General features: G+C 37.1%; 1 protein-coding gene across 1 annotated transcript; it reads left to right on the top strand.

Moving 5' to 3' along the window:
• Positions 1 to 1,366: 1,366 nt before the first annotated feature.
• On the top strand, positions 1,367 to 14,374 carry LOC124361802 (tensin-4-like). Its single transcript, XM_046815782.1, is given in 6 exon segments — positions 1,367 to 1,525; positions 4,188 to 4,570; positions 6,968 to 7,183; positions 11,945 to 12,116; positions 13,571 to 13,618; positions 13,621 to 14,374. Coding segments are annotated over 6 exon segments (1,080 nt in total). The 5' UTR covers positions 1,367 to 1,426; the 3' UTR covers positions 13,783 to 14,374.
• The last annotated feature ends 340 nt before the right edge of the window (positions 14,375 to 14,714 follow it).

Raw genomic sequence — 14,714 nt, 5'->3', positions numbered from 1 at the left:
AGTGACCTGGTTAAACGAACTATTTAACAGATAGATACAGAGTATTCACAAGAGAATGGCGGTTATGTACTCTGTTAATGTCTCCAGAGAATGGGTTTATTATGTCTATGTTGTGACGATTGTAACCCAGTTCTTTAGTTTATAAAATTATAACAACCTCTGAAACCACGCGTTTTATAAAACAATCTAAAAGAAGTTTCCATTATATTGCAGTTAATATTTTGCATGCTTGGTTAGAAAATTAATATTGACTTATGATAACGATAGTAGTAGTCAATATAAAATCAATAGTCTACATGTAATGAGTCAATCAATACATGTAACACAACTATAATAACTACATTGATTGTTAACGTATGGTCAAATAATACAAAGTATTTTTAGAGGTTTAGATTGTCAGTTTGAGTAGTAGCAATAAAGCGTTCGATATATCGATGTGTAAACGGTTCGTTTGCGGTGCGCATATTACTTTGGCTTTCAAAACTTAAATGAAAAATAGGTTAAATATCCGAAGCGAATCTAACCATCGGTTTTCTATCGGAAGAGTTGGCTTATATCTATGTTGCATAAAACCGCTAGTTATCGATCACATCGAGCAGCAACATAATATATTCTTAATTATTAGTTGAGCTGGATATATCGAAAATTCAACATTCATATTGATGGTCTAGAAGAAATACTAAAAAATCTGCGAAATACCGGCAATTACGTTTAGTTTAATTCGAGTTGGCAAAGGAAATATTAAATTATTATTTGTTAGTTACAATTAATAAATTAATTTTTTTTAAAAATATTTTCTTGTATATATAAAATGAATGCTCACAATCACAATCTCTCTAACTTTCAGCTAACGAGATGGTTAAATTGACGTTAATTTGATCTGTTGGAAATGGAAATGTAGCTTCGTTGTTATGTGATAATAACTATAGGTAAACCGCTCGCAAAGAAACCTGCGCGGAAGCAAATATCTGAGCGGCCACGCGCAGGAGAGGCCCCCTCCAGTCGTGGGGAGTGAGACAAACATCTCATCGTCTCTGTTTTATCAGCTGTGTGGATCTATCTCGCTCGTGCCATTCTATAAGCATATTGTATTTTTGTGTGTAGTCCTATACAAGCGTAAAATGTTAATTGGACAGACTAATGTAGTCATAGACGAATCCAGGGAGGTCAGCCGCTAAGTGGCAGTGGCCTGGTCAGGGGATAGAGCGAGCGGGCGAGTGCCGAGCAGTGGTGTGGGGATACTGGGAGAGGGCGGGATCACAGCGGCGGAGGGGTATTTACCCCACATTGTGTGAACTAAAATCGCCCTGTGTCTTTTTGTAAGCGGTTTACCTATAATTTTGAGCTGGTCACGTTATTTATTCTACACGTTTGTTGTGTGTTTCAGGCGGAGGAGTTGAACAGTATCGTGGGCAATGCGTTCCGTATGGCGTATGCGGCACAGCTGCAGCGACAACCCACGTTCCATGACGTGATTGCTTCTCAGCTACAAGACAAGTCGGCCACCAATCAGATAATCAGCTGGGTATGTACGCATAGTCCTGCGCACTGTACATCGTCCTACACATAGCTTGTACCTACACCCCAGGGCCAGTCTTTTACTTTTTTTTGACATATATTTATGGTTTTTATCACACTGAGTAGCACTGTTAATTTCCAGCATTTACCGTATTCAATCATGTCTGTCCTGGAATGGTTCAGTTTGTACAGACCTTTACGACGCTAGCTCAAAGACTAGTTTCATTATTAATCGGAACACCGGGAGGAAGTTCACAAAATCATATAATTTTAGTTTCCATTTAGCCATCGAGGTTATAAAATGTTTAGCACAACTTTCGAGGATTGAAATCCATCCCACTGTAGCCTGTGCTAGTGTGATGTGCGATTGTTATCCTCGTACTTGTGATTTGTGCTCGGGACTTGCATACTGTGCAGTGACAACGCCTGGACTGGACTCCAAGCAGCCTTTTGGATATAACCCTTTTCTTTCCCTTTTTTACTTCTTTCTGTTCGTTATTTTTGTATGTAATACCTCCCCACCTAACTAAGAGGATAGATTCCAATCCTCGAAACGTTGTGTTATATACCTGTTACGATAGTACATAATATGAGCTTAGCATATATACCTGTTACTCTTATTTGTACATAACCTATAAACGATAGCAAAATGTCCGACACCGGTTATCCTTTCAAACCTTCCATCGTCAATAACCAACTTTAAACCAAGAACATTCGATATGATTAACGATTATTTTCTCTTTGGTTTGATAACAATACGTAGGTTACCTTTTATCACGGAAATTACTTAAGTTTTATAGGCCTGTAATTATGCATCTCCCATAATACTGTGTCCAAATATAAGTGTTCGAGGTTTAACATTGTTTTGTTGTGGCCAAAATCAAGATGGCTGCAGTACAGCGTGTTCGTAACCAAATTCGTTACTTGACTCCAGTATTAGACAACCGACGCTAATGATGGACGTTTAGTGTACTGTCTACCGTATGGATTATTCTAAAATTTCTGCACTAGAGAAAGCTAGGCTATACACCAAATTAGGACGTAGATACACCTTGTTAATCAGTAATGTATTACGCTGAAGTATCAAATTACTACGAAAGAATGCCTACGTGAACGAGACCTCGTACGAGGTACGGAGCCGGAGTGAAATATCCCACAATTTAAATTTATTCAGTCCTTTAAGTGACAGTGAAGATTTAGTTGCTCGATTTAAAAACAAGGTTTCGGCATCTGGTCGGTATGTCGCGTCGGAGCCTCGTAATTTATTTGTCTCCGTCGGAACATTCCGATTAAAACTCCCAGAGCGATACTGATGAACTCCCGGCGAATTCCGGCCGGAGTGCTCCACATCGTCCGTGTCCCGGAGCTCCCCCACAGTAAAGTGGATTGTTTACAACGCCCGACGCTGGCTTTCGACAATCACCGGGCCAAAATGCGAACGGTCCGGGGCCGCCCGGGCCGCTTCGGTCGCGGAGAAATGTTAATTTGTCGGGAATTAAGGAGGCATACTTATGTAAATTCCGATGCGAAAGCCGGGAGGGCAGTAACACACCGACTAGCGGACGGAGTGGCAGTGACGACAAGTCCGAGCCCCGTGTAGTCGGCCCTCGGGCCGGGGTTTTAATTGATGGTTAAAATGTGGCGGGATCCAAATTACAGGTTAGGGGCAATCAGCCGCTACCGGAGCGCGCTGCCGGCCGTCCCGGATACGGATGTCTCCACCACATCAAGTCTCATTTGGAGCGACCGGTCAATTAGGATTCCGGCTGAATTTGGTTAAATTATTTTGACATGTTTAAACCCGCTCGTCCGTATCAGATAGCCACCGGTGTTCTGTGACAGGAGCTTTATTGTTATTCCCCGTGGACCGTAATTAGTTAGGTGTTTGGATTGATTCTTCCCGTCAGGGTTTGATAGGTTACAATCAAGTTTACGAGTATATTTCGTTGAATAAATTTGCTACAGCTGTTTTTTCGGCTCTAGGATCGTTCCTGTTAGCCTTCAGAAATCTGATGTGATGTCGCCTAATCACGCCCTTTACACGTCGACTGATGGGCGCCTGCACAGGGATCCGTTCGTTTCACTATTTGTCAAATGTAACATTACTTTTTACCGTGATTTCATGTTTTTTCGATGTTACCGTTTATGTTATTCAGTGTTTTTTATTACAATCAAGTTTACGAGTATATTTTGTTGAATAAATTTTTCCACAGCGGTTTCGGCTCTAGGATCATTTCTGTTAGCCTTCAGAAATCCGATGTGATGTCGCCTAATCACGTACTTTACACGTCGACTGATGGGCATCTGGACAAGGATCCGTTCTTTATACTCACTTCCTCAACTCTGAGACCATAAGTCGCCTAAGATATCCAAGACACCTTTTGGTGACGAAAGTGTGATATTGACATCAGATATTTGACTTCAGTCTATTCAATGTAGCCAAACCTCCGTTTTTTTGAGATACACTTAAAGCTGTAGGACTCCATGATAGTACTTGATGGGATTTGCTAAGCATCAACCGATTTGAGCTTAATTAACTATACCCCATCATCCATCCTTCACTCATGTTCACTTACAGACACTGAGATTTCTCGAGTATGCGATTCTGTAGATTAAGATTTTAAGTTGGTCTGTGCATTGCAGTATTTACATGAATGGATTTGTCACAGCCCAAGCAGATCCCCGGATCGGTAACCGACAACATGGAGACGAACGTGACGTCGAGCTCGCCCACCTTGTTGTTACACAAGTCCGCACCACCCTCGTCCATACCCGGACTGCGGAGCTACCACACGCACACGCACACGCACGGTCACTCGGACTCTACGCACAGCACGCCCAGCAGCGAGGAGAGCAACTCGCCCACGGAGCTCAACTCGTACAAGCGTCTGGGCGACAAGCCACCCCTCATCAAGCGACTGGCGATGGGCCTCGCGAACACCCCTCCGGAGGAAGACCATTCCCCGCTGGTCGAACCTCTAGCGGACATCTTGCCTCCCCAGAGCATAGTCCGCGACAACACCGTCAAACACATAGAGATTGACAACAACAGGTTCGTAGCAACTGCATGTCTTCAGAGTAGTTTGTGTGGACAGTGGATATGGGTTTGAACTCAATGTATGTCAAGGTAACACCATACCACAGTACAAAGTACTATTACAGTAGTCAGGACATGATCAGTTGTCAAAGTAGTGAGTGAGTTGCCAATCTCTGAACAGACAGTGATGACTGTGTTAATTTGTTGTCATTCGTTGTCCCTAGGCTTTGGGTATTATGTCAATGTGCGGGTTAAAACGAACAGTTCCTGGTTGCAGTAGATTAACAAAACCTGCTCAATTTAATCTGTGGTTTACACAATTACATGCTCAAGGTAATGATTAAAAGCTCCACAAAGAGACCAAATGCCAAATTTTGTGGACCACCCATCACGAAAAAAGTTGAAATGGTCATTAAATAACAACTTTATTTTCATACTATTCTCAAATGACATACCAATCTCACATTTGTATCTATTGTATGTAAATGTTTGATCTAAATGAGATCTCAAGTTTTCGGGTTATGAATTTTCAAAATTACAGTTTTGTTGAAAGAGCCAAAAACCGGGTTTTTTCTATATAAAAACTGAAAGTTATTTCTTAGTAAACCGTTTTACATGTAGAAACGTAACTCCTGTTATTGTAACTCTATTAGTTAGATTGTGGTTAACTTTCAGTCTCGGATATCTATATATTTTTTTATCCCAGAGAAGAGGTCAAGCTTTAAACTGTATTTGTTGCAGAATGTTTTAAGCTTCCTGGTGATTTGCTGTTGGAGTGGTTTATTTCAAAACTGTGTACAGTCTGACCTGACCTTTGCCCTCCTTTTATTATGTCAGAAGTACTATAAATTAACGATATGAGAATACCAATATTATAAACATTTCTCAGGGGGAGACCCCCAGAATCCCTATACTTATCTGGGAGGTTTTTCATACCCTGGACTCCCCAGTTTTCTGGACACTCCCAAAGAATATTTCTGGGTGCGCCACTACCATTACAGATACCTCACACCTACACTACTTTTACATGTCAAGAGACTTCTAATTTCAAATTCATCCTTCCCTCTCTTTCTCTGGATAAAGAAAACTATTATTGTTAAAGCAATTTTATACCACAGGAAAAAAGCCAAATAACTTTAAACAATTAACTTGAAACAATCAGACCTTTATTATGGAATTTTATATTAAAGAAAGGAAAGATATATAAATATTGTGATTTTTTAAACCACTTGCTGAACTTGTCAAAGGATTTTCAATTGAGAAAGTAAGGCAGTCTCAATACCATACCTACACATACTGTCTGCGCTCCTCACTCCTGGCTGAAAACTGTGAGATTTGTATATTACAATTACCTAGTATCCAAATGAATACTTACTTTTATGTTAAATATCATAAATGTGTATCAATCAATACATAAACCTTCATCTCAATCAATAGTTGAGTTTTCACTGCCTAACAATATCATTCATTATATATCCAATCCGTAACCACATTTTTACTCGAATATTTCAGAATAAGAAGGTATATCAATATCTTGGTCTCTTATCCAAATCACCATCTAAATTTTTACTCCCTAACAAGATGGAAATAAAAACATATAGAGACACATCATACGTTTTGAATCATTAACAATACTAGTAATTATACTTATTTCTAGTAAGGTTAACAGTTTGGAAAATTATTTGATCTTCTCATACTGATGTGGTTCTTATGTTTTGAGTTGGAACTATGTAGGTGTCAAAAACGAAAATTATGTTCCTCATCAAATCTATATATGAATGTTTGTCTGTATATCCTTTATAGAATTGTAAACTATTTGACCAATCATTATGAAAATTTGTATGTATATGTATTTTTCCACATAGAAGGAAAAATGTATGCTCTACCCATTGATGTAACTCACCACCAGGCTGCACTGTAAAAGATAAAAGTTTTCAAAGTGCCTGCACATTATAAACTGCAATCTCGAGAGAGTTACGTATATTAAATAGCCAAACACTATTTGAAGGAGCTAAGTAATAATGTATAATTTGTCTTTAAGATCAATTTCTGGTTGAACCTAAAGCTTGAGTGTTTTAAAGTGGTCTACTTTATAATAATGTACATTTACGTGTACAATGGCTATAAACATACACAGATTGTTTTTATCCAGAAGAGCACATACATGGACAAAGCTTACGAAAAGCATGCGAAGCCACATGAAACAGCTGATTGAAAATGAAAGAATCACAAGCCGAAATAGACCAAATAATTTCCGAGCTGCTCCCCTTACTGGAAGTAAAATATTTGTTGATTATTTGTCTCAATATAAGAAATACATTTTTAATTTCACTGATATTTAGCTTTTTATCGGCCTTAACAGTTTTGGCAGTAATAGTAGTCTTCTTATAACTGACACAATATAAATTGCAGGTTATCGCAAAGTTCACCGAGCAGCACAGAAACGGAACTGAAGTCTAAGCGGATCTCTCAGATCAGCAGTTCGAGTAGTTCTGTGTCAGGTACAGCACCGACGGACAGTTCCACACCTCCCCCTCCCCTCCCACCTGAGAGGACGGATAGTCTCACCAACAAACCGGAAGAAGGAGAGTTGAGGACAGCACCATGGTTCCAAGCAGGGATACCAAGGTACAAACTTAATTAGTGAAAATTATTATTTAAAATATTTCAAACAGAAAAACTTAGAGTAGTTTTTGACTTGGAGGTATTTTCTGTACTTTCATAAACTTGCTACAAATAATCTATATTTTAACTAGTATACTAGGAGCTTTCTTGGGTCATTTCCAAAAATGTTATCACATGAAGAAAACAGTTGGTTATAACAAAATTTTTCTTCATAAGTTATACTTACAGAAAATACTTGCTGAGTTATAATTGCTAAATTCCTTTTAGAACATACTGAATTCTTCACAGTAGGCCTACGTAATACCAAAGTGCGTATTTAAATATAAAAACACATTTTGTTATTGTTAAGTAGTTTATGGTTTGAATAAAAGAACATGAACACATCAAAAATTCTAAGGACTTAAATATTTGAAAGGCATAAAAATTAATTGACTCGTAATAAATATATTAGCCACATCCTTTGACTTGCTAGCAGTTCTTGTATTCATAAGGTAATTTCATATTTTATTCCTGTTTTTCTAAGGCTGCCTCTAGGATTTATGTTCTATACGTAGTTAAATAATTTATTCTAATTTTTAATGGTTTTTGTAACATCTTTCAGTGAGATTTATTTATTAATATAAAATTGTTAATCCGTTTTGATGTAACATATAAACTTAGTTTTGTTTTTAATTCAATTTTGTGTATTTTACACAATTAGGATAAAATTACACATCAAAGGATTGCATTAATTTGTAATCTATTAAATGTTGTTAAAACAAACACTACACAACTGTTACAGAAAAATGATTTTCATCCATTTCTTAATTTCTAAAATGAGTTGATTTTGATTTGGTATTTATTTAAGTATTGACATCACTAAAAACAAAATTTTCATTTAACACTAGCGGGCCCGGCGCGCTTTGCTGCGCATTTCAATGATTTTTTTGCAAAAGTTGCCCGCGGCTTCGCACGCAATTTCCCGTTGAAAACAGTACACTATATTCACTTATTCTTTTTCTATCACATTCTAAACATTGCTGAGATAATTGATAGTCGTTCCATCGTGAGCCTCTTGGGCGTATTATGAAGGTATGTACCATATTCCTGCCTCTATCTAGCTGTTACCCACGGCTTCGCACGCAAATCTTAAGAACCGAAGTCCTTATATTACTTAGTAAATTTTTTTTTTTACTATAATAAATTTTAGATTAAATTAGTTATATCTCCGATGCCACGATTGAGCTTGCTTTGTTGTCTCGATCGAGAGAATATGTACACACGGAGTTTTGAGAACCATACTTCTGTCAAAAAAAACAACTAAGGTTGATTTTATAACATTCTTTATATTTGTAGCCAACGTAAGATAGTAATTATGATATCTGCATTACTCTTCTGATCAAGCATGAGCATGGTTTATATTAAATAAATATTGCAGTTAAAGGTGAATTTTTACGTCAAATTTGAATTGTATTATCTGGATAGTAAAGTCTATGTTTAACAGTGATTGCAAAAACAGTTTAAACAAAATTTGTCGTTTCTCTTAAGCTTACTCTATGCTTTAAAAACTATAAGTGTAATATATGTTTACAAAGAACAGCTGATTAAAAATTTGAAAAGACGTTAACATATGTTTGCTGCAATGCATTTCTTATGGGTATTTCTGTAACCAGTGGGGCGGAATCCTGAATCGGGAAAGGGATGGGCATAGCTTATAAACCTTCTCCGTGGAAAAATACATATACGTACAAATTTTCATCATGATCGGTCCAATAGTTCACGATTCCATAAAGGACAAAACATACAAATATTCATTTTTATATATATAGATAATGGGATAAAAAACGTCTATACAAACTATATGAGCTGCCAAGCAGCTAAAACAACTGATGAGGTTGGCAGAACATGTTTCTACAATTTAAAAACTTGGCTATATCTGACATTTAGAGCAAGGCAGAGAGTTGCTGAGTTACTGTCACAGGATAGTACAGACAACAGCTGAAGACTCTCCCGAGCTGAAGAGTTAAGTTCCTGTCACAGTTCACTCATCTGCGTAACTCTCTCACTTGCTATCTGAAACTTTCCTGAGAGTAAAGTTTTCCATCTCTTTTCTTTATAACAGAATTATTAACGATTAATCTCTCTCGTGTCCCAGTAACTCTTCACAGGACGCTCCAACTCTTCGTTACACAATTTTTGTTTAATTCTTAGTTGTTATTGCACAAAATTCTTAACAGGCCTTATGAAAGAATAAAAGAATGTACAATAACTTCATCTCTGGTGGTATAATAAGAATAAGAATATGTTTATTGTCATAAAGCTTACACAAGCATCCACACAAGTCATGTATAACATATGAAAACTAGCAGAAGTCCAGATAAGGAAAATTTGGTACCTAAGTTGCTAAAACAGTCATGCCACAATTTAAATATTATTTTTTAAATTTAAATAAATAAATAAATAACACAGAACAAAATTTAAACAAAACTTTGTACTGTATCAACTCTCCCCCTTATTCTGTTTGATAAGATCCTTGCACAGGCCAGTGGCCCATGAGGACGGGCAGGATAAGGCATAAAAGGAGAATCGGCTTCTCCTTTAAAAAAAAAAAAAAAATTAAAACAGGTATATAACAAATCAATAAATAACAACAAGTAAAACATAGCCTCAAAAATTACAATAACAGAATTATATAACATTGATACATTTTCTAATGTAGTCAAAAACATATGACATTAACATTTAAAATCCAATCATTGAAATAAATAGGTTATATGTAGAAACTAATAGTAGTTCCACAGTCAAAAAAATCTTTTAATGAATAAAATGGATTGACTAAAAGCCAGGAATAAAATTTTTGTTTAAATTCATTAAATCTATATTTTGAGATAAGTGGTCTTAAAAAGTTGTTAACTTTCAAAGTGATTACTGTGTGACTATTAATAGTTTTGTTTAATCTATAAATCTATAAAAATCTATGGATTTTCTCTATGTCTGGTGTTATACATATTTCTTCAGAGTTTCAGGATGTTTGAGAATATAGAGTATAATATCAAATATATATATATATATATATATATATATATATAAGTTAAATATAGTTTGAATTTTATTGGCAATAAAAATTGGTTAACAGTTGCAATTGTTAATGGTTCACAACGTGCAATAATTCTAATGGATTTCTTTTGAATAATAAAAATATCTGATAATATTGTTCCGATCAACTTATTAAAAAATATTGAAAATTTTAAGTATTTGTTTAAGTTGAGAATCAGTTTTAAGAACGCTTGATGTATGAATGTTTCAACCACTTTACTGTTCCAGGGAGATTACACTAGAAATACTGGGACAGGAGCCTGTGGGAGCGTTCATGGTCAGGGAGAGCACAAGCAAACCGGGCTGCTTCGCATATATGTTTCAACCACTTTACTGTTCCAGGGAGATTACACTAGAAGTACTGGGACAGGAGCCTGTAGGAGCATTCATGGTCATGCTTTGCATGAATGATTCAACCACTTTACTGTTCCAGGGAGATTACACTAGAAGTACTGGGACAGGAGCCTGTAGGAGCATTCATGGTCAGGGAGAGCACAAGCAAACCGGCTGCTTTGCATGAATGATTCAACCACTTTACTGTTCCAGGGAGATTACACTAGAAGTACTGGGACAGGAGCCTGTAGGAGCATTCATGGTCAGGGAGAGCACAAGCAAACCGGGCTGCTTTGCATGAATGATTCAACCATTTTCACTGTTCCAGGGAGATTACACTAGAAGTACTGGGACAGGAGCCTGTGGAGCGTTCATGGTCTGGGAGGGCACAAGCAAACCGGGCTGCTTTGCATGAATGTTTCAACCATTTTACTGTTCCAGGGAGATTACACTAGAAGTACTGGGACAGGAGCCTGTAGGAGCATTCATGGTCAAGGGAGAGCACAAGCAAACCGGGCTGCTTCGCATGAATGTTTCAACCACTTTACTGTTCCAGGGAGATTACACTAGAAGTACTGGGACAGGAGCCTGTAGGAGCATTCATGGTCAGGGAGGGCACAAGCAAACCGGGCTGCTTTGCATGAATGATTCAACCACTTTACTGTTCCAGGGAGATTACACTAGAAGTACTGGGACAGGAGCCTGTAGGAGCATTCATGGTCTGGGAGAGCACAAGCAAACCGGGCTGCTTTGCATGAATGATTCAACCACTTTACTATTCCAGGGAGATTACACTAGAAGTACTGGGACAGGAGCCTGTAGGAGCATTCATGGTCAGGGAGAGCACAAGCAAACTGGGCTGCTTCGCATATATGTTTTCAACCACTTTACTGTTCCAGGGAGATTACACTAGAAGTACTGGGACAGGAGCCTGTGGGAGCATTCATGGTCAGGGAGAGCACAAGCAAACCGGGCTGCTTCGCATGAATGATTCAACCACTTTACTGTTCCAGGGAGATTACACTAGAAGTACTGGGACAGGAGCCTGTAGGAGCGTTCATGGTCAGGGAGAGCACTAAGCAAACCGGGCTGCTTCGCATGAATTTTTCAACCATTTTACTGTTCCAGGGAGATTACACTAGAAGTACTGGGACAGGAGCCTGTGGGAGCGTTCATGGTCAGGGAGAGCACAAGCAAACCGAACTGCTTCGCATGAATGTTTCAACCATTTTACTGTTCCAGGGAGATTACACTAGAAGTACTGGGACAGGAGCCTGTGGGAGTGTTCATGGTCAGGGAGAGCACTAGCAAACCGAACTGCTTCGCATGAATTTTTCAACCATTTTACTGTTCCAGGGAGATTACACTAGAAGTACTGGGACAGGAGCCTGTGGGAGCGTTCATGGTCAGGGAGAGCACAAGCAAACCGGGCTGCTTCGCTCTGTCACTCAGGGTCCCCAGAGAGTTCCAGCCACTCGGCATCGCTCACTACCTTATTCTTAGGACAAATAAAGGCTATAAAATTAAGGTAAATAGACATAGTACTATTTATGCACCAACGTCAAGGTACACAATTTTATTGAGGAATACAACTACGTACTACTACCAACATAAATTAACATAATGCACAAAACCAACAAAATCATCATAGCACATTGCATCGAATTTATATAAATTTATTTTTATTAACATAATTGTCACAGGCGCCTTACAAGCACAATGCTTTGGCAAAGACTCGTAAATTATTACAAATTGTATACTAAACTAATTAAACTAAATTTATAATACACCAATATACAACAAATTGTACAGTTATTTTTTCTTGGTTCACTTTTACGTAAAGAAGATTGAAGGAAAAGAAAACCATTCTGAAAAGAGAGGGTAGAGGACGTATTTGTAAATCTCTAAAGTGCTTCCAACATGTATCACGAAAAGGAGCCGAGTTGATCAGTCTTACCATTTTCTTTTGGACAAAAAACACTTTTTCAGAGGGAGGTGAATTTCCCCAGAAGATCGTCCATACGATAGACGAGAATGGGCATAGGCAAAGTAAACCTGTTTGAGAGTGTGTTTGTCAACAACAAGTGAAAGATTGAGAAGGGCAAAGAACGCTTTACTAAGTTTTGTCAGTAACTCATTGATGTGGTGGTGCCAAGTTAGACATGAGTCTAGTTTGATTCCCAGAAATTTTTTTGTTGGTACTAAGTTGAAATCTGCTGGGAAAAAAGAGGAACACTATAAATACCAACAATTGCTCTGGATACCTATGAAATATGATTTGTCTTTGGTTTCTGACGGAACCAATATATACCATATTAATTATCAATTAATTACAGTTTACAGACATAATATGGATTTAAATAATTTATATGAACAAAATTTGTTCTCCCACTTTGCTACTAATTTTCTTCTTTTATACACTAGTAACAGAGTTTATATGCTCCACCTCGGCTTGTGAAACATTTCATTTTGTGTAAATTCTAATTTTATGACTATTATGCACCCATATGACACAAAAACGTTAGAATTTGTAGTATTGAATGAAAATGTTCATAAGTTCAATCGTCTTTGTTTTACGTAGCTCAGTTTTAGTGATAAAGAATGTAACACATTAAGAAACAGCACTGTTAAATACGTACTTTAGCCATGTCCATTGTTAATATTTACTGCTGTTCCTTAAGCTACTAGTAAACCTGTTCCATCATTTACTGCTCAGATTAATCGAACATTACCTCTATTAGGATAGCAATACAATTTGGTTCCTCATTGTTGTATGGTGTTTCTAGGAAAACAAACAATAAAAATTCAACAAAAATTATTATTATTTTTATATTATATAAAATATAATATTTGTTCTGGGATAACAAATATCGAAATGCTTCCTTTAGTTCTCTTTCAACTTTAGATCAAGTTTAGAACCAATTTCTAGTATTCTATTAGGATTTCTAAACTATACTGAGCATGACGTGTGTTCATGTGTAGGGGTTCACAAAAGAGTTCTCCACACTGACTGCACTGATAACTCACCACTCTCCGTGATGCCCGAGCTGTTGCCGTGTCCGCTGTCGCTGAGTCGGTACAACCCGAGCTTCGTCAAGTCCGACTCAAACAGAGACTTTGCCGACATCGACTCCGACCCTGACTACAATACTCTGGCCGACTTCCGCAAGATGATGGCAGACCTCAATGTTTAGTGTTGTCACAGTGAAGAACTATATAACTATTTTTTAGTTTAATTTCTTATGAACCAAAGTCTACGACTGGAAGATCTATCGGAAAACGTTCAATTAATTGTTCTTTTAACCACAGTTTATAAGTCCGTAATTTTTATTGGTTATCGGTGAGAGCTAATAACTACAGTTTCGACAATTTACAGTAATTAATAAACGTAACTTTTTTTTTGTAAATGTTCATCGCTATTTATGGGTGATGTACGTAAATTACGTTGATGTAGTATGTGTTTAAACACGTTATTTCACTTGTTTCGCTTTACAATGCTTGTTAAATGTTGGCTGTGTATACTTGAAACTGAAGCTGCTATGTTACACTTCCTATTTACTAAGGAGTAAGTGTTTTTTGTTTTGTTTTCTACTACTTCTGACATTTTTATCTCATATCGAGTAGATTTTTTTACTGCTGTTAGTTAAGTGTGTCCATGTAATATAAACTGACCAAATCGAGACACTAGAGTTATGTTTTATTAATACATTTTCAAAGTTGCCTAGTCTTGTATAGATATCGCTGCAGTGTAAATAAACCACTTATATATTGATTTATATACGTTTATAGCGTGTGATTTAATACGAAAAGAGCCTTATGATAAAATATTTTTAAATGAATAAAGGTCATAGACTACTTCTACTTATATGGTTAACAATATCTCAGTTAAAAAGAATATTGCCCCTCTATGTAATTTTAATTCACAAAATAGGTAGACAAAGTTTTTATTTTGCTGATGTCGCTTAAATGGAATTTAAGTGTGTATAATTTATTAATTGTGTACTTTACAAAATCTAAGTGTTCACTTTTCTTCAAATGCAACTCCTTACATACTATTTTTATTTGTTTGTCAAGCGGTGTAATAAACACTAAGTGTTTGTGATTGTAAGATAAAATGTCTGATTGT

This window comes from Homalodisca vitripennis, chromosome 5 (genome assembly GCF_021130785.1).
Source record: "Homalodisca vitripennis isolate AUS2020 chromosome 5, UT_GWSS_2.1, whole genome shotgun sequence".
Classification (NCBI taxonomy): Eukaryota; Metazoa; Arthropoda; class Insecta; order Hemiptera; family Cicadellidae; genus Homalodisca; species Homalodisca vitripennis.
This window is presented reverse-complemented; position numbering and strand designations above follow the sequence as displayed.